Source organism: Lonchura striata, chromosome 1 (assembly GCF_050655825.1).
Source record: "Lonchura striata isolate lonStrDom1 chromosome 1, ASM5065582v1, whole genome shotgun sequence".
Classification (NCBI taxonomy): domain Eukaryota; kingdom Metazoa; phylum Chordata; class Aves; order Passeriformes; family Estrildidae; genus Lonchura; species Lonchura striata.
The window spans coordinates 32,805,704-32,824,754 of NC_140703.1; the positions used below are offsets into that span (position 1 = coordinate 32,805,704).

The 19,051-nt window shown below is 51.0% G+C and overlaps 2 protein-coding genes across 6 annotated transcripts; both read right to left on the reverse strand.

Moving 5' to 3' along the window:
* Positions 1-40: 40 nt before the first annotated feature.
* On the reverse strand, positions 41-7,693 carry LOC144245891 (C-type lectin domain family 4 member D-like). Of its 3 annotated transcripts, none has more exons than XM_085573771.1 (6): positions 6,916-7,693; positions 5,917-6,006; positions 4,478-4,570; positions 3,975-4,126; positions 3,627-3,730; positions 41-2,895 (listed from the first exon to the last, which is right to left on the reverse strand). In XM_085573771.1, the coding sequence occupies exons 1-6, from the start codon at positions 6,950-6,952 to the stop codon at positions 2,748-2,750; spliced, it is 624 nt and encodes a 207-aa protein (XP_085429897.1). In that variant the 5' UTR covers positions 6,953-7,693; the 3' UTR covers positions 41-2,747. The 3 variants fall into 3 exon arrangements, with proteins under 3 accessions (XP_085429897.1, XP_085429884.1, XP_085429889.1); XM_085573758.1 differs by having other exon boundaries at positions 1,804-2,895; positions 3,627-3,748; positions 6,916-7,363; XM_085573763.1 differs by having other exon boundaries at positions 1,816-2,895; positions 3,627-3,748; positions 5,917-6,003; positions 6,916-7,362.
* A 288-nt stretch (positions 7,694-7,981) lies between these two features.
* On the reverse strand, positions 7,982-19,004 carry LOC144245890 (C-type lectin domain family 4 member D-like). 3 transcript variants are annotated; one of them, XM_085573793.1, is made up of 6 exons: positions 14,877-19,004; positions 13,882-13,971; positions 12,419-12,511; positions 11,916-12,067; positions 11,568-11,671; positions 7,982-10,836 (listed from the first exon to the last, which is right to left on the reverse strand). In XM_085573793.1, the coding sequence occupies exons 1-6, from the start codon at positions 14,911-14,913 to the stop codon at positions 10,689-10,691; spliced, it is 624 nt and encodes a 207-aa protein (XP_085429919.1). In that variant the 5' UTR covers positions 14,914-19,004; the 3' UTR covers positions 7,982-10,688. The 3 variants fall into 3 exon arrangements, with proteins under 3 accessions (XP_085429919.1, XP_085429907.1, XP_085429914.1); XM_085573781.1 differs by having other exon boundaries at positions 9,743-10,836; positions 11,568-11,689; XM_085573788.1 differs by having other exon boundaries at positions 9,756-10,836; positions 11,568-11,689; positions 13,882-13,968.
* Positions 19,005-19,051: the final 47 nt, after the last annotated feature.

Genomic DNA, 19,051 nt, shown 5'->3' on the forward strand with positions numbered 1-19,051 from the left:
GACAAGCCTGAGCTCTCTGTAGAAGACATCCTCTGATTCTGTTATTTTGTGCACAACAGGCTGCAGGTGGGGTCAGAGCCTACATTTGTAAAGCTCTTTATGTAACTAATGTTCACGAGCTCTCAACCATATAAAAACATATTCGGAAGACTTGTGTGACCTCCAGTCTCCTACCAGCCCCCCATTGACTACAGATGCAAGAACACATCCCCTTTGTGGAAGCAGGGGTTCCCCCAGTCCCACACAGTTCCTGCTGCTTGCAGGTGTGTTTGCCTCCACAGCACACTGCTTTCAGCAAAGGACTGCCAGGGGGGCGACTCACCCTATATGCTGGCGCCTGTTTCATGATACCTGCTCGCCACAATAATTTTCCCACCTCTTAGCCAAATGAACTTTCTGGGGTAAGTCTGGTGATCTCCCACAGAAGACCCCTCATCTGCCTCGTGACCACCGTGACAGAAGGAGATTGGATCCCCCTCCCAAGGACTGAGACTGAGATCCCTGCCACAGGGAGTGGGATGGGCTGGCCTGATTGAAGCAAACCCAGGTGTGGTTGCTGAACCAAGAAAACAATGGCTCTCACTTATGGCTGATGACATGACCTGCTCCCCCTCGGTGGCTGCAAGGGACTTACTCTGCATTGTACCTGTTCCCCTTCAGGGGCTTCAATGGACTCACCTACTCCCCCTCGAGGGTTTCAATGGACTTTCATTGTCTTTTGCATGTTCCCCCCTTCTTGACAGACAAACCCCTGGATTAACCAGACAAAGCCCTGAGTTAACAAACCCCTGAGTTAACCAGAGACTTGGAGATTCTCCCTGGCGTGACAAGACAGATCCCCATTATCCAGACCTTTGAGGACTTCATCTATGCGTTGGTAGCTATGCCCATCTCTCTCTTCCTCTTTTTCTCTCTATCCCTTTATCTTCTTTTCTGACCCCTCTATCGCATTTACTGTTTTGGCCCCTAAAAAAGGTGCATTTGTTGTGATTAAACTGATAGTCCCGTGCTATTTGTCTTTTGCACTTCTGGGATCGGTGAAAAGAACCACCACAAATTTGCTTGTCCTAGCAGATCGTGACAGATGGAGAAAGAGGGTTCGTGAGTATCCACACCTCTTCCAGCAGCCTGTGAAGCACAGATGAAAGCACAGGGTCACATTGTCACCCTGCATAACTGTGGGTCTGTGCCTGCGGCACCCCGCAGTACCACGAGTGAGGTCACCCATGGCACTCGGCTGCTTGGGAGCTTCTTACAGACAGAGGTGGCCAAGTTGCAGAACAGCCTGGGCTCAGTGGCCCACTTCCTTCCCACTTCCCTCTCCTCTCTCTCTCAAACCGTTCTTGATTCTTCTGAACTTTGTTTTCAAACTGCTTCTTCTGAGCCTCAGAAGACTTTCCCTAATGCCCTGGTTACTACTGTTAAGCTGGTGGTCATGTTCTGCTTTAACAGCAGTGGCCTGGGGCAAATGCCCCCTCAAATAGCTGCAGCTATTGAATTCACACACTAGTTTGCATTCATACTCCTATTTCTAGCACTTGCTGCTGTCCAGGCCACTGGAAGAGGGATGAAGTATTTCAGACCCAAAGCGACTGTGAAGAGCATGGTGGTTATGTTCCCACCACAGGACTCCAAGGGACATGAACTCAAGTGGCATCAGAGAAGAAGTTAGTTCTGCATGAGATACACACCTGCACTGGGAACCTGGAGAGGACCAGGACACCAGGAAAGGGAAGGGAGGATATTTGCAGCACGGCACTTCTCCAGTCCCCTGGTACCACCACAGGTCTCAGCTGACAGCTGCTTTCTCACAGCTGCCTGTGACACTTCTTCACATCTGCTTGTGTTATTAAATGTATCCCATGGAAAGAAGTCAAATCCCTAGAAGGGTCAATACTAGAGCAGAGGAAATAGCCATGCTGAGAGGGACCTCCTACACAAGAATGTCATGATAGGGCAAAGGGGAATGAATTTAGACTGACAGAGGGCAGGTTTTGATTAAATATTAGGAAGGAATACATTACTGTGACGTGGTGAGGCACTAGAACCATTTGCCTATAAAAGCTGTGGATGTCCCATCCCTGAAATATGTTTAAGGCCTGGCAGGATGGGGATATGAGCAAGCTGGTCTAGAATAAGGTGTCCCTGCCCTTGACATACGGGGCTTGAAACTAGACTGCTCTTTAAAGTCCTTTCAAACTTAAACCATTCCATGATTTCTGGATTATACTCCCACATCTTAGAGGTGGACAAGAAAAGAGAGATATGCATAAAAATACCATGGCCTTTTTAAATTGGTCTAAATCTGTATTTTCACATCTCTAACATTTCAGAAGTTGTTCAGCAAAAGCAGTACAGCTAGAGGACATTTGGTGTATGACTCAACAAAAAGCAAACAGCTCTGCTCAAGGAGGCAAAGGACATTGAATCTCTGGATATCTGACTTCCACTCCTGTGCCTTCCTCCTGGAGAAGTCCATCTCTTTTCTGCCACAGGCTCCTGGAGCCACTCAGAGAGAAGAAGACACAAGAACACAGGACCTGCTTCAAAGAGCCTGAGCCTCCCTGTGTTCCCTGAGCCACCACGTGCACTGGGGATGCTGGACAAAGCTCATTGCACTTCCACACACATGGTCCCACCCCACACAGTGAAGATGTGTCAGAGCTCCCCACTGTTCCCAGAACAGCCAGCGTTGTTCCCAGCTACATGGTCAGCTCCCAGCTTTACTCAGGACAGGGATATTTCCATCACACAATTACTGCTCCAGCTTCACAAATTCGATGATGCATCGTAAATGGTTTGACGTTATTCCAGATGTAAAGAGTTACTCCAACCACATCCATTACAGTGCAGTTCCCATCAAGGTTATCACTTGGTTCTCCTTGTCGCCAGAACCTGGGACAGAGACAGGCTTGTTACTCCCCAGTGTCCACTGTAAAGCACTGCTGGAAAAGGCCACAGTGGGATGCAAGACTTGAAGGCAAGAGACACAAATTCCCAGTGCTGATTCATGGATAGAAGCAGTGCTCTCCCTCCCACTCCATATCCCACTGGCACCAGTGACACATGGAAACCTGTCTCCTTCCTACAGCCTTCCAGCACAACAGGGCCCTGCTCCATCCTGCTGGGGGGAGCTGATCACCACCACTCACCCCATGCTCCTCACTCCCAGCAGAGGCCAGGGTGGGCCTCCAGGGCAAATGTGTTCACCAGAAGAAGGCACAGCAAGGACATCCTTGGTGCTTTCTCCCTGTGGCCCATCTCTTTCCATTCATTTCAGCACAGGCCATTTTGTGCATTTAAGTGCTGTGCAGGCCAGGCAAGGCCTGTCAACTATTAAGGGTTCTTGCTGGTGGCAAGATTCAGCCTTTTTCTGTGCTTACAGCAATGGTTTCTAGGTCACAGGTAGTTAATTCATAATCAATATCCAGCAGGAATGGGGCCATGGGAACCTGGGCCATGGGAACCTGGTGTCCTGCAAATTTTTCTCCTGCTGCATCTTCAATCTCCGACAAGGCAGTGGGGTCACAACACCCTCCCATGCACCAGCTGAACCTCTCACATCTCTCCTACTTTCTTTCCCTACCAGGAGTCACACCAAACACTCTTCATCCAGAGATACTCACGTTGGTGTCCCATTGTATGGAGACATTGCAATCCACTGCCACTGGCCCACCTTCACCTCAAACAGACCAATGTAGAAATTATCTCTTCTCAGGGGTTGACTTATCTGCATGGAGAGGAATTCCTGGCAATCAGAGAGAGAGTGCAGTGCCCATGAGGGCCAGGACTGAGCACAGAGTGTCATCAGGAGTCCCCGTGGGCTGGGGCAGGTGGCAGAGGGGGCTGGTGCTGCAGAGGTGCAGACAGGATCTTGCCCCTCTCCTGCAGGACACGGAGGGCTCTGAGTCCCCTCCAGGGCCCAGCACTGTGTCTCTGCCTGCTGGGTTCCTCTCTCAGCCCTGTGCACTTACCTGCTCTGCCTTGCTGGTGATCACCACCAGCTGGGAGCCCATCCCAGTGCAGTTCTGTGCACTCTCAGCACAATTCATCCTATCAAGGGACAGGAAATAGCAGCTTCTTTGAAACCTTCTCCAGCCCTTTGGGCAGCATGTCCAGCCTCGATCTGTGCAGGGAGAATCAGAGAGATGAAGGCTACTAACAAGTGATGGTGATTGCAGAGATCCAGGTTTTGCAGGGACAGTGCTCATGTCCTCCTCACTGACCTCTCCTGAAAGTGCTTCATAGTTTCCTGACAGTTCCTGATACTGCTTGAAAACACAGGGATAGTTCAGACATGTCTTCCCATTGCTTTGGGGTATGACCAGAGAGCTCTGTGTACCCAAAGCTGTGGAAATCCTTGTGAGGGGATCTCAGGTCTCCCCAAAGTTCTCTTGGGGATGTGGTTGGACTTTCCCCTGCTACAGCCTCCTTGAGGCCCTTAGCCCAGGGAAGAGGGGACACTGTGAGTACTGACCTGTGCCTTGTGGCACCGCTGAGTCGCACTCCCACTTTGAGAACTGCTGCTGCAGGGCTGAGGGCTGGTCACTGCTGTGGCTGAAGGGAAACACTGCAAAGGGAGAGGAAAGGCAGCAGCATTACCCCTTCCTCCCAGCTCCTCACCCGGCATCTCTGGCCCCTTGACTCTCCTTCCACCATTTCCCCAGCAGGCATTGTCCCAGCTGTCAGCTCTCCTGGCCCGCACCAGTGGCACAGCTGCCTTCCCAGCCAGAAAGGGACCGTCTTCCAAGTCAGTCAGCACAGGGACCCCTGGAAGCACATCCCACTGGGGACATGCCACACACATGGCAGGAGTGATCCCTCCCAGGCACAGCCACTCTGCCATGCACACACCCACAGCCCAGCTGCCAGCCTGCAATGCAGCCTCTCATTGTCACACTTTGTGCCTTCCTCAGCTACACATCAACAGGCCTTTGGAGGAGTCAGCAACACCCAGTCCAGGTGAAGGGAATCACTCACAGCTGGAGCTGCTGAAACCAGGGTGCAGCATAAACCCCTGGGACTTCCTAGCTCCAGTTGGTGGGGAATAATGCATTCTTGGTGACAGGCCACAGCCACAATCCCAAGGAATTACTGGTAACTCCAACACACAGGAGAATGGATTAGGAGCTTCTATGGGCATGCTTAGCAATCCAGATGCCTGGATCCTGATTCTTTACAATCCAGATTTATCAATCATTTAATTTAGAACTATTTTTACATATGAGCAGACCAATCCTAGTGGCTCCAGTGCCTGATTAGTGAATTGCTGTAATGGAAGAAAGCTCAGAGGAGATGGGCAAGGGCAATGCCTGTCTGACCACCCACATTGCCAATAAACGTGTCCTTATCCATACCCAAAGATAAAGGCTGCAAAGAGAGAAGATTTTTACTTTAATTCAGCTGAGGGATTTGCCCTGCTCTGGAGCTGTTCATCTCTCTAGGGATCAAAAAGGGTCAGTGTCTTCCTCTGATAGCCGTGAAACCTCTCTTGGCTGAGAGACACTGCTACTGCCTTAGCCTTCCTGGGGAAGCAGGGTAGGAAATCATGGGCTCACAGTCCTCTGGAAACACTTCCACCAGAGAAGAGCTGTCCAAGCTCTCAGCTCATGCAGACTGAGAGAGACCTAGAGCAAACTGCTCTGACAGCCTTGCTGCCTGCACAGGCAGTTCCTTACACAGCCAAATCTCTTGGATACGAGACCTGCCTTATGTCCAGAGATTCAAATGGTGGATGAAAAGCTACAGATATGTTCTCACAAAGGTTGAGGCTGCATGAGAAGGGATCTCTGACTTGTGTTTTGGTGAAGCCCATTTGCCTGCTGGCAGAGGAACTAGGATATTGGTTTTCCACCTGACCAAGGGCAGCCACCTGAGCCATTCATCCCAAAGGAATTAAGACACCCAGGAACTCACCAAGGCAGATGGTCACAAGGGCAGCTTTGATTGGAAGGACAAAAATAAGGAAGACCCAGATGTTCAGCCAGGGGCAGCTTCTCTCTTCTGCTGGCGATGAAAAACACAAAGCAAGAGTGAGAATGCCCCAGCCCAGAGTTAGAAGCAGGATAACGCCGGGGGCTCTGTTCCCCAACAACCTCCTGCCAGGGACTGGGGAGCCCCACAGGTGCTGGAAGCAGGTCCTGCAGCCTGACCCTAGCAGTGGCTCAGACTCACAGAGTACAGAAGCACAGGGGCAGCCCTGAGGCAGCTTTTTGATTTCCCTGTTTATCACAAGACCTGCCTGTATTGTGTCCAAACCTCACTCCCCCTTTGTCCTGCCAGACCTCCTTTCTCCTCAACACATCTTCCTTCTTGCCTTCCATTACCCTGTCTGTCACTGAACGCTCTTTCTGGATCTCCTTCCTCTTCCTCTCTCTTCAGAGCTTCTTTCTCTCACTACCTGGATTTTGCCTCTGTACCGTGAGCCCCTTTCTGCAGTGGCTCAGTGCCCCAAAGGAGTGAGTGCCCAGCTCAGGGTGTGCACAGCCAGACACACAGAGGGATTGTCTGCACATGGGGAAGAGGCACTTGGGAGCTCCAGGGAGAGCCCTGGCTGGTTTTCCTTGGAGACACCAGAGGTGGGAGCAGGGACTTGTGCTCAGCAGGATGCAGAGAGCTTTAGCAGGGCAATCACAGAAGGACAGCACCCTTCAGCCCCATTGTTTACAGACACACCACTGAAGGGAATACCAGGGCACTCTCTGCCTGGACTTCCATTTCCTCTGGCTCTAGAAAAAAGTCATTCTGCCAGCCTGGGCATTGCCCAACTTCCCTCAGCTGTTTGCTCTTGTCCTAAGCCCCATCCCCTGGTAGGAGATCCAGCCACCACCCCATGCCCAGGATCCATCCCAGCCCCGTCTTGACCCACTATTCTTTTGACAGGAAGAGAGAAAAGAAGGAAAGTTTTGGGGTTACCTGCACTTCCAGGACTGATTCTCCCTTGGCTATTCATTATCTCTACCAGAGGATCACCCTTCTCCAAGGATCCCTGTTACCAGTGTGGCCACCAACAGCCTTCCTCCTGCACAGGGCACCTCCCACACTGGTGAGGGGCCTTCACAGGCTCTAATCTGATGTGCTGAAAAAGCCATATCCTGGGTGTACCCTACAGCACAAGGGGATTGAGGAACTTCCATCATTACCCTGCCCAGACACTTCACGCCATAGTCACTGCAACACAGAAAGTCACCAAGGCAAAGGAAAAAAAATGAAGAGGAGCATCTCTGCAGCTCACACAGTCTCAGGTAGTTTCTCACGTCATACATGGCCTTCCCTCTCTGGTGCTGCTCTCCCCTGCTGAGGGTCCATGTGTGTGGGAATACATGCACAGGCAGGTATATTTGGCATTTGCTAGCAAAGGGCTAAACCCACTGAGCACAGCCTGCAAATTCCCATTTGGGGGCCAAAACTGAGAGGAAAGCAGATCTGTGACTGAGCCTGTTGTGTCCCCATGTGCATCCTGAGCCCAGAGTTCCTGAGCACAAGAGAGAACTTGCCAACACTGTTTTGAACTAATTCTGCTGGAAGAAAAAATGGAGCTTTGGGCAGAGGAGTTCAGTGGGACTGGAGAACAGAAAGGATCACTGGATGGTGCTGCAGTCCCTTTGTATGACAGATCAATAATTTTGCTTCGGTTATGACTACAAAAGCTGCAAGCATACATGGTGTTCCTTGCAGTTCTCAAGGAGACCTGGATTCAAGTCCAGCAGCTTCAGACTCCTAAGGATGTCCCTAAGGAGGAAGGATTTTTCCTGGATCCCAATGTCCTCTGAATGGACTGAAATGGCAACTCAGCCTCTGCTCTTGTTCCATCAGCTGGTTCCTCCCTGTGGAGAGGAATGCATGGGTGCAGAGACACAGGAATAGGAGAGCTCATAGCAACAGCTCAGGCATTTCACTGAAGCTTCACAAGATCAGTGCACAGAGTTGCTTACAAGTGAGGACAAGCCTGAGCTCTCTGTAGAAGACATCCTCTGATTCTGTTATTTTGTGCACAACAGGCTGCAGGTGGGGTCAGAGCCTACATTTGTAAAGCTCTTTATGTAACTAATGTTCACGAGCTCTCAACCATATAAAAACATATTCGGAAGACTTGTGTGACCTCCAGTCTCCTACCAGCCCCCCATTGACTACAGATGCAAGAACACATCCCCTTTGTGGAAGCAGGGGTTCCCCCAGTCCCACACAGTTCCTGCTGCTTGCAGGTGTGTTTGCCTCCACAGCACACTGCTTTCAGCAAAGGACTGCCAGGGGGGCGACTCACCCTATATGCTGGCGCCTGTTTCATGATACCTGCTCGCCACAATAATTTTCCCACCTCTTAGCCAAATGAACTTTCTGGGGTAAGTCTGGTGATCTCCCACAGAAGACCCCTCATCTGCCTCGTGACCACCGTGACAGAAGGAGATTGGATCCCCCTCCCAAGGACTGAGACTGAGATCCCTGCCACAGGGAGTGGGATGGGCTGGCCTGATTGAAGCAAACCCAGGTGTGGTTGCTGAACCAAGAAAACAATGGCTCTCACTTATGGCTGATGACATGACCTGCTCCCCCTCGGTGGCTGCAAGGGACTTACTCTGCATTGTACCTGTTCCCCTTCAGGGGCTTCAATGGACTCACCTACTCCCCCTCGAGGGTTTCAATGGACTTTCATTGTCTTTTGCATGTTCCCCCCTTCTTGACAGACAAACCCCTGGATTAACCAGACAAAGCCCTGAGTTAACAAACCCCTGAGTTAACCAGAGACTTGGAGATTCTCCCTGGCGTGACAAGACAGATCCCCATTATCCAGACCTTTGAGGACTTCATCTATGCGTTGGTAGCTATGCCCATCTCTCTCTTCCTCTTTTTCTCTCTATCCCTTTATCTTCTTTTCTGACCCCTCTATCGCATTTACTGTTTTGGCCCCTAAAAAAGGTGCATTTGTTGTGATTAAACTGATAGTCCCGTGCTATTTGTCTTTTGCACTTCTGGGATCGGTGAAAAGAACCACCACAAATTTGCTTGTCCTAGCAGATCGTGACAGATGGAGAAAGAGGGTTCGTGAGTATCCACACCTCTTCCAGCAGCCTGTGAAGCACAGATGAAAGCACAGGGTCACATTGTCACCCTGCATAACTGTGGGTCTGTGCCTGCGGCACCCCGCAGTACCACGAGTGAGGTCACCCATGGCACTCGGCTGCTTGGGAGCTTCTTACAGACAGAGGTGGCCAAGTTGCAGAACAGCCTGGGCTCAGTGGCCCACTTCCTTCCCACTTCCCTCTCCTCTCTCTCTCAAACCGTTCTTGATTCTTCTGAACTTTGTTTTCAAACTGCTTCTTCTGAGCCTCAGAAGACTTTCCCTAATGCCCTGGTTACTACTGTTAAGCTGGTGGTCATGTTCTGCTTTAACAGCAGTGGCCTGGGGCAAATGCCCCCTCAAATAGCTGCAGCTATTGAATTCACACACTAGTTTGCATTCATACTCCTATTTCTAGCACTTGCTGCTGTCCAGGCCACTGGAAGAGGGATGAAGTATTTCAGACCCAAAGCGACTGTGAAGAGCATGGTGGTTATGTTCCCACCACAGGACTCCAAGGGACATGAACTCAAGTGGCATCAGAGAAGAAGTTAGTTCTGCATGAGATACACACCTGCACTGGGAACCTGGAGAGGACCAGGACACCAGGAAAGGGAAGGGAGGATATTTGCAGCACGGCACTTCTCCAGTCCCCTGGTACCACCACAGGTCTCAGCTGACAGCTGCTTTCTCACAGCTGCCTGTGACACTTCTTCACATCTGCTTGTGTTATTAAATGTATCCCATGGAAAGAAGTCAAATCCCTAGAAGGGTCAATACTAGAGCAGAGGAAATAGCCATGCTGAGAGGGACCTCCTACACAAGAATGTCATGATAGGGCAAAGGGGAATGAATTTAGACTGACAGAGGGCAGGTTTTGATTAAATATTAGGAAGGAATACATTACTGTGACGTGGTGAGGCACTAGAACCATTTGCCTATAAAAGCTGTGGATGTCCCATCCCTGAAATATGTTTAAGGCCTGGCAGGATGGGGATATGAGCAAGCTGGTCTAGAATAAGGTGTCCCTGCCCTTGACATACGGGGCTTGAAACTAGACTGCTCTTTAAAGTCCTTTCAAACTTAAACCATTCCATGATTTCTGGATTATACTCCCACATCTTAGAGGTGGACAAGAAAAGAGAGATATGCATAAAAATACCATGGCCTTTTTAAATTGGTCTAAATCTGTATTTTCACATCTCTAACATTTCAGAAGTTGTTCAGCAAAAGCAGTACAGCTAGAGGACATTTGGTGTATGACTCAACAAAAAGCAAACAGCTCTGCTCAAGGAGGCAAAGGACATTGAATCTCTGGATATCTGACTTCCACTCCTGTGCCTTCCTCCTGGAGAAGTCCATCTCTTTTCTGCCACAGGCTCCTGGAGCCACTCAGAGAGAAGAAGACACAAGAACACAGGACCTGCTTCAAAGAGCCTGAGCCTCCCTGTGTTCCCTGAGCCACCACGTGCACTGGGGATGCTGGACAAAGCTCATTGCACTTCCACACACATGGTCCCACCCCACACAGTGAAGATGTGTCAGAGCTCCCCACTGTTCCCAGAACAGCCAGCGTTGTTCCCAGCTACATGGTCAGCTCCCAGCTTTACTCAGGACAGGGATATTTCCATCACACAATTACTGCTCCAGCTTCACAAATTCGATGATGCATCGTAAATGGTTTGACGTTATTCCAGATGTAAAGAGTTACTCCAACCACATCCATTACAGTGCAGTTCCCATCAAGGTTATCACTTGGTTCTCCTTGTCGCCAGAACCTGGGACAGAGACAGGCTTGTTACTCCCCAGTGTCCACTGTAAAGCACTGCTGGAAAAGGCCACAGTGGGATGCAAGACTTGAAGGCAAGAGACACAAATTCCCAGTGCTGATTCATGGATAGAAGCAGTGCTCTCCCTCCCACTCCACATCCCACTGGCACCAGTGACACATGGAAACCTGCCTCCTTCCTACAGCCTTCCAGCACAACAGGGCCCTGCTCCATCCTGCTGGGGGGAGCTGATCACCACCACTCACCCCATGCTCCTCACTCCCAGCAGAGGCCAGGGTGGGCCTCCAGGGCAAATGTGTTCACCAGAAGAAGGCACAGCAAGGACATCCTTGGTGCTTTCTCCCTGTGGCCCATCTCTTTCCATTCATTTCAGCACAGGCCATTTTGTGCATTTAAGTGCTGTGCAGGCCAGGCAAGGCCTGTCAACTATTAAGGGTTCTTGCTGGTGGCAAGATTCAGCCTTTTTCTGTGCTTACAGCAATGGTTTCTAGGTCACAGGTAGTTAATTCATAATCAATATCCAGCAGGAATGGGGCCATGGGAACCTGGGCCATGGGAACCTGGTGTCCTGCAAATTTTTCTCCTGCTGCATCTTCAATCTCCGACAAGGCAGTGGGGTCACAACACCCTCCCATGCACCAGCTGAACCTCTCACATCTCTCCTACTTTCTTTCCCTACCAGGAGTCACACCAAACACTCTTCATCCAGAGATACTCACGTTGGTGTCCCATTGTATGGAGACATTGCAATCCACTGCCACTGGCCCACCTTCACCTCAAACAGACCAATGTAGAAATTATCTCTTCTCAGGGGTTGACTTATCTGCATGGAGAGGAATTCCTGGCAATCAGAGAGAGAGTGCAGTGCCCATGAGGGCCAGGACTGAGCACAGAGTGTCATCAGGAGTCCCCGTGGGCTGGGGCAGGTGGCAGAGGGGGCTGGTGCTGCAGAGGTGCAGACAGGATCTTGCCCCTCTCCTGCAGGACACGGAGGGCTCTGAGTCCCCTCCAGGGCCCAGCACTGTGTCTCTGCCTGCTGGGTTCCTCTCTCAGCCCTGTGCACTTACCTGCTCTGCCTTGCTGGTGATCACCACCAGCTGGGAGCCCATCCCAGTGCAGTTCTGTGCACTCTCAGCACAATTCATCCTATCAAGGGACAGGAAATAGCAGCTTCTTTGAAACCTTCTCCAGCCCTTTGGGCAGCATGTCCAGCCTCGATCTGTGCAGGGAGAATCAGAGAGATGAAGGCTACTAACAAGTGATGGTGATTGCAGAGATCCAGGTTTTGCAGGGACAGTGCTCATGTCCTCCTCACTGACCTCTCCTGAAAGTGCTTCATAGTTTCCTGACAGTTCCTGATACTGCTTGAAAACACAGGGATAGTTCAGACATGTCTTCCCATTGCTTTGGGGTATGACCAGAGAGCTCTGTGTACCCAAAGCTGTGGAAATCCTTGTGAGGGGATCTCAGGTCTCCCCAAAGTTCTCTTGGGGATGTGGTTGGACTTTCCCCTGCTACAGCCTCCTTGAGGCCCTTAGCCCAGGGAAGAGGGGACACTGTGAGTACTGACCTGTGCCTTGTGGCACCGCTGAGTCGCACTCCCACTTTGAGAACTGCTGCTGCAGGGCTGAGGGCTGGTCACTGCTGTGGCTGAAGGGAAACACTGCAAAGGGAGAGGAAAGGCAGCAGCATTACCCCTTCCTCCCAGCTCCTCACCCGGCATCTCTGGCCCCTTGACTCTCCTTCCACCATTTCCCCAGCAGGCATTGTCCCAGCTGTCAGCTCTCCTGGCCCGCACCAGTGGCACAGCTGCCTTCCCAGCCAGAAAGGGACCGTCTTCCAAGTCAGTCAGCACAGGGACCCCTGGAAGCACATCCCACTGGGGACATGCCACACACATGGCAGGAGTGATCCCTCCCAGGCACAGCCACTCTGCCATGCACATACCCACAGCCCAGCTGCCAGCCTGCAATGCAGCCTCTCATTGTCACACTTTGTGCCTTCCTCAGCTACACATCAACAGGCCTTTGGAGGAGTCACCCCCAGCTGGGACTGTTCCATCAGCAACACCCAGTCCAGGTGAAGGGAATCACTCTCAGCTGGAGCTGCTGAAACCAGGGTGCAGCATAAACCCCTGGGACTTCCTAGCTCCAATTGGTGGGGAATAATGCATTCTTGGTGACAGGCCACAGCCACAATCCCAAGGAATTACTGGTAACTCCAACACACAGGAGAATGGATTAGGAGCTTCTCCGGGCATGCTTAGCAATCCAGATGCCTGTATCCTGATTCTTAACAATCCAGATTCATCAATCATTTAATTTAGAACTATTTTTACATATGAGCAGAACAATCCTAGTGGCTCCAGTGCCTGATTAGTGAATTGCTGTAATGGAAGAAGGCTCAGAGGAGATGGGCAAGGGCAATGCCTGTCTGACCACCCACATTGCCAATAAACGTGTCCTTATCCATACCCAAAGATAAAGGCTGCAAAGAGAGAAGATTTTTACTTTAATTCAGCTGAGGGATTTGCCCTGCTCTGGAGCTGTTCATCTCTCTAGGGATCAAAAAGGGTCAGTGTCTTCCTCTGATAGCCGTGAAACCTCTCTTGGCTGAGAGACACTGCTACTGCCTTAGCCTTCCTGGGGAAGCAGGGTAGGAAATCATGGGCTCACAGTCCTCTGGAAACACTTCCACCAGAGAAGAGCTGTCCAAGCTCTCAGCTCATGCAGACTGAGAGAGACCTAGAGCAAACTGCTCTGACAGCCTTGCTGCCTGCACAGGCAGTTCCTTACACAGCCAAATCTCTTGGATACGAGACCTGCCTTATGTCCAGAGATTCAAATGGTGCATGAAAAGCTACAGATATGTTCTCACAAAGGTTGAGGCTGCATGAGAAGGGATCTCTGACTTGTGTTTTGGTGAAGCCCATTTGCCTGCTGGCAGAGGAACTAGGATATTGGTTTTCCACCTGACCAAGGGCAGCCACTTGAGCCATTCATCCCAAAGGAATTAAGACACTCAGGAACTCACCAAGGCAGATGGTCACAAGGGCAGCTTTGATTGGAAGGACAAAAATAAGGAAGACCCAGATGTTCAGCCAGGGGCAGCTTCTCTCTTCTGCTGGCGATGAAAAACACAAAGCAAGAGTGAGAATGCCCCAGCCCAGAGTTAGAAGCAGGATAACGCCGGGGGCTCTGTTCCCCAACAACCTCCTGCCAGGGACTGGGGAGCCCCACAGGTGCTGGAAGCAGGTCCTGCAGCCTGACCCTAGCAGTGGCTCAGACTCACAGAGCACAGAAGCACAGGGGCAGCCCTGAGGCAGCTTTTTGATTTCCCTGTTTATCACAAGACCTACATGTATTGTGTCCAAACCTCACTCCCCCTTTGTCCTTTCAGACCTCCTTTCTCCTCAACACATCTTCCTTCTTGCCTTCCATTACCCTGTCACTGAACGCTCTTTCTGGATCTCCCTCCTCTTCCTCTCTCTTCAGAGCTTCTTTCTCTCACTACCTGGATTTTGCCTCTGTACCGTGAGCCCCTTTCTGCAGTGGCACAGTGCCCCAAAGGAGTGAGTGCCCAGCTCAGGGTGTGCACAGCCAGACACACAGAGGGATTGTCTGCACATGAGGAAGAGGCACTTGGGAGCTCCAGGGAGAGCCCTGGCCGGTTTTCCTTGGAGACACCAGAGGTGGGAGCAGGGACTTGTGCTCAGCAGGATGCAGAGAGCTTTAGCAGGGCAATCACAGAAGGACAGCACCCTTCAGCCCCATTGTTTACAGACACACCACTGAAGGGAATACCAGGGCATGCTCTGCCTGGACTTCCATTTCCTCTGGCTCTAGAAAAAAGTCATTCTGCCAGCCTGGGCATTGCCCAACTTCCCTCAGCTGTTTGCTCTTGTCCTAAGCCCCATCCCCTGGTAGGAGATCCAGCCACCACCCCATGCCCAGGATCCATCCCAGCCCTGTCTTGACCCACTATTCTTTTGACAGGAAGAGAGAAAAGAAGGAAAGTTTTGGGGTTACCTGCACTTCCAGGACTGATTCTCCCTTGGCTATTCATTATCTCTACCAGAGGATCACCCTTCTCCAAGGATCCCTGTTACCAGTGTGGCCACCAACAGCCTTCCTCCTGCACAGGGCACCTCCCACACTGGTGAGGGGCCTTCACAGGCTCTAATCTGATGTGCTGAAAAAGCCATATCCTGGGTGTACCCTACAGCACAAGGGGATTGAGGAACTTCCATCATTACCCTGCCCAGACACTTCACGCCATAGTCACTGCAACACAGAAAGTCATCAAGACAAAGGAAAAGAAATGAAGAGGAGCATCTCTGCAGCTCACACAGTCTCAGGCAGTTTCTCACGTCATACATGGCCTTCCCTCTCTGGTGCTGCTCTCCCCTGCTGAGGGTCCACGTGTTTGGGAATACATGCACAAGCAGGTATATTTGGCATTTGCTAGCAAAGGGCTAAACCCACTGAGCACAGCCTGCAAAAGGGAGCCAAAGCTGAGAGGAAAACATATCTGTGACTGAGCCTGTTGAGTGCCCATGTGCATCCTGAACCCAGAGTTCCTGAGCACAAGAGAGAACTTGCCAACACTGTTTTGAACTAATTCTGCTGGAAGAAAAAATGGAGCTTTGGGCAGAGGAGTTCAATATGACCTGGCATTTTGGGTTGAAGGTCAGAAAAGATCTCTGGATGGTAGCAGATGCACTGTGCATGACAGATCATGACTTTTTCCTTGGTCTGGCCAGAAAATGCTACAGCTTTTTCATGTCATGCTTCTAGCAATTCTTCTGGGCAACTCAAATGAAACTCCTGCTGGACACTGTCCCCCTTAAGGGATTCCCTTAAGATAAAAATTCCAGCTGGATCTCATAGTCCTCTGAAGAGACTCAGATGATATGCACCTCATAGCAACAGCTCAGGCATTTCAGCTGAAGCTTCACAAGATCAGTGCACAGAGCTGCTTACAAGTGAGGACAAGCCTGAGCTCTCTGTAGAAGACATTCTCTGATTCTGTTATTTTGTGCACAACAGGCTGCAGGCAGGATCAGAACCTACATTTGTAACCATCTTCATGTAACTAATGTTCACAAGCTCTCACCCCACATGGAACCACATTAAGAAGACTTGTGTGACCTCCAGTCTCCCAGCAGCCCCCCAGGAAGTGCAGCTGCAAGAACACATCCCCTTTGTGGAAGCAGGGGTTCCCCTGGTCCCACACACTTCCTGCTGGAGATGTAGGGTACATGAGTATCCACAGCTCTTCCAGCAGCCTCTGAAGCACAGGTGAAAGCACAGGCTCACCTTGTCACCCTGCAGAACTGTGGGTCTGTGCCTGCTGCACCGACTGGGGTCACCCACGGCACTCGGCTGCCAGGGAGCTTCTTACAGACAGAGGTGGCCAAGTTGCAGAACAGCCTGGGCTCAGTGGCCCACTTCCCACTTCCCTCTCCTCTCCCTCTTAACTCCTCTTGCTTCATCTAAAATTTGTTTTCAGACGGTTTCTTCTCTGCCTCAGGGACCTTTCCCTAATGCCCTGGTTACTGTTAAGCTGGTGGTCATGGTCTTCTTTCACAGCAGTGGTTTGAGGCAAATGCCCCCTCAAATAGTGGCAGCTATTGAATTCACACAGCTGTTGGCATGCACACTCCTCTTTTTATCACTTGCTGCTGCCCAGGCCATCTGAGCAACATGAGGTGGGATGGGTAAGGCTAGAGAGGGTTCCAAGTACAAAGACCAGCAAAGCGTGCTCTTGTTCAGAAATGAACTTGGTGGAGGACATTCTCTCTTTCTCAGTGGCTGATGACAGTTTCTCCATCAACCTGAACCTCCTGAGCAGTCCTGCTATCCAGTTTTCTGGAATTCCAAATGATTTGAAGGGAAAGACTTATCTGCAACACTGACATAAGGGCAAGTAGCCTGGAAGGAAACACTATCAAAGCAAAAGGCAGAAAGCACAGCACAAGTGCTAGCAGCAGGGTCAACACAGGAAGAGAGAATTAATCCCAGAGAAAATTGCTGCTACTGTGTGTGGTTGTTTTGCCCTCTCACAGCCTGAAACCAGCCCCAGAGCCCCGAGCCCCAGCAGTGTGTGAGGGCAGCTCACAGAGGCAGCTGTGAGGCTCTGCAGCTTGTGCTGCAGTTTCTGAGCTTTGTTTGCAGCAGTAAAGTACAAAAAATCCAGGAGGACACTGTAGGTTCCCTTTCATGGAGCTTTCTCAGACAAGTTATGGAGGACCCAAGGATGAGTTACATTCTGCTGGATCTCACTCTCACCAGAAGCAGAATTATTGGGCATGTAGAGCCTGAGGTCCACTTTATGTGCAGAGACTCAGACATGCTGTGATCCAGGATGTTATCAATCCTTGAATGATGAGCTCCAGGACCTGGGGTCTCAGGGCTCAGAGGAATATGGACACAGACTCTTGCAGATCCTGATTCATCCCTATCTCCCAGGATGACTCAGCCTTGTTCTCCTCCTGCCCTGTTCCCATGGGCATCAGTCCACGATGAATGCAATCCTGCCTTCTTCCTACAGCCAAGGAGAGGGGACTGTGTCCAGACCCAGCAGGGGCTGCTGCTCAGTGCAGGCTGACCCCAGGAGTGGACACCCAGCAGAGGAAGCTGCTGGTCAGCTCTGGCCTTCAGGGACTGTGCACCTTCAGCTGGCTGCTCCCCAGCAGGCCTGACCCTGCTGTGCTGGGCTGGCTCTTGTGTGGAGGAGGCAAGAGAGGAAATGTGCTCCCTGTCCTGCTTGTGTGCCAGGAGTTATGGCAGAGGGGAGGCCTAAAGGGGATCCTGCATGGCAAAGCCAGAAATGTCAAAGAGCCTGGATAAGGAGTTCCCCTCGGGGCAGACCCAAGCCCAGCACCCCAGGCTGGTGTTGGGAGAAGCTGTGCACTGCAGGGTGTGGTTTCTAGGTGTGTGGATGGACAGGCCCTCACTTGCAGGGCCACACTGTACTGGGGAAAAAGACATTTTCTCTGCCAGCAGGATTTCGTCCTGCTGCACCCAGGAATGGCAACAGGAACAGGCAGCTCTTTGAGCTGGGATCAGTGCTTACTGTCTGTGCTGATTTGTGTGGTGTTTTACATATATACATCCTCTTTCTTCCATATGTAGGAAGGAAGATATGTAGGACCTACTGTGTCTACATGCTGTGTGTCGCTGCTGCCTTGAGCTGTGCATGTGGACCTGCAGCCACCTGCAGCACCTGCACTGCTGTTCATACAAGTGCTCCCACTGGATTAGGAAGCCAAATCTCCTGGGCACCTCTTCTCCAGAATGAATCCCCCTCTCTGTTTGGGACACAGAGAGAGGATTCACTTCCATAGGTAGGACAGAGGTGTACAGACAGGAGCAGTACACGCAATTGCATTCCCTGTGGGGAGCTGGCACTGTTCAGTCAGGGTGGCTCAGGCACTTGGTGTTTCCTGAGGAAAGAGAAAAGAGGACACAGGAGGCAGGAAGTGGGAGGAGATGGAGCAAAGGAAGATCCATGGTGACCAATGGTCTACAGCAGGACATGAAGACAATTCAATAGGCAGTGATGTTCTGGATGGGATGCCATTCGCAGCAGGAACTCTGTCTCTTCAGCCTCCTCTGCAGCGTGATCTGGCCTGGGCAGGCATGCCATTCCAGGCACCACTGAGGATTTGGCTTTCCAGGACTGCTGCTGCCCCAGGTGAGCCTGGAATCAGCTCATAGTCAGGAAGAGATCTTTTTCCTCCAGGTGGATCTGAAGGCCCAGTGTGGATTATATCTCCCATGGCAGCAAGTCCAAAGGGAGGACCACAAAGATGAAGGCAATGAGGATAGAGACAGAGGGCTGGAGCACAAGCAAAGAGAACTGGGATTGTTCTCCATGGGAAAGAGGAGATCCCATGTTGGTCTTATGGCAGCCTTTCAGGAATAGTCCAAGAAGGCTGGAGAGGGATTTTTAACAAGGGCATTTAGTGAACAGGCAAAGGGGAATGGCTTTAAACTGAAAGAGGGCAGGTTTAGAGTAGGTATTAGTAATAAAATTATTTTCTGTAAGGATTGTGAGGCACCAGTACACGATGCCCAGAGAAGCTGTGCATAGCCTATCCCTGGAAGTGTTCAAGGCCAGGAAGCATGGGGTTTTGAGCAGACTGGTCTAGTGGAAGGGGTACCTGCTCAAGACCTAGATGGTGGAAAACTTGATCCTT

Coding starts and splice junctions, on each gene's coding strand:
- LOC144245891 (XM_085573758.1), bottom strand. CDS start 6,952: ATGAATAGCCAAGGGAGAATCAGTCCTGGAAGTGCAG. Junction 6,007..6,915: donor AATCAGTCCTGGAAGTGCAG/GTAACCCCAAAA, acceptor TTTCATCGCCAG/CAGAAGAGAGAAGCTGCCCC. Junction 4,571..5,916: donor CCTTGTGACCATCTGCCTTG/GTGAGTTCCTGG, acceptor CTCCCTTTGCAG/TGTTTCCCTTCAGCCACAGC.
- LOC144245890 (XM_085573781.1), bottom strand. CDS start 14,913: ATGAATAGCCAAGGGAGAATCAGTCCTGGAAGTGCAG. Junction 12,512..13,881: donor CCTTGTGACCATCTGCCTTG/GTGAGTTCCTGA, acceptor CTCCCTTTGCAG/TGTTTCCCTTCAGCCACAGC. Junction 11,690..11,915: donor TCACCAGCAAGGCAGAGCAG/GTAAGTGCACAG, acceptor TCTGATTGCCAG/GAATTCCTCTCCATGCAGAT.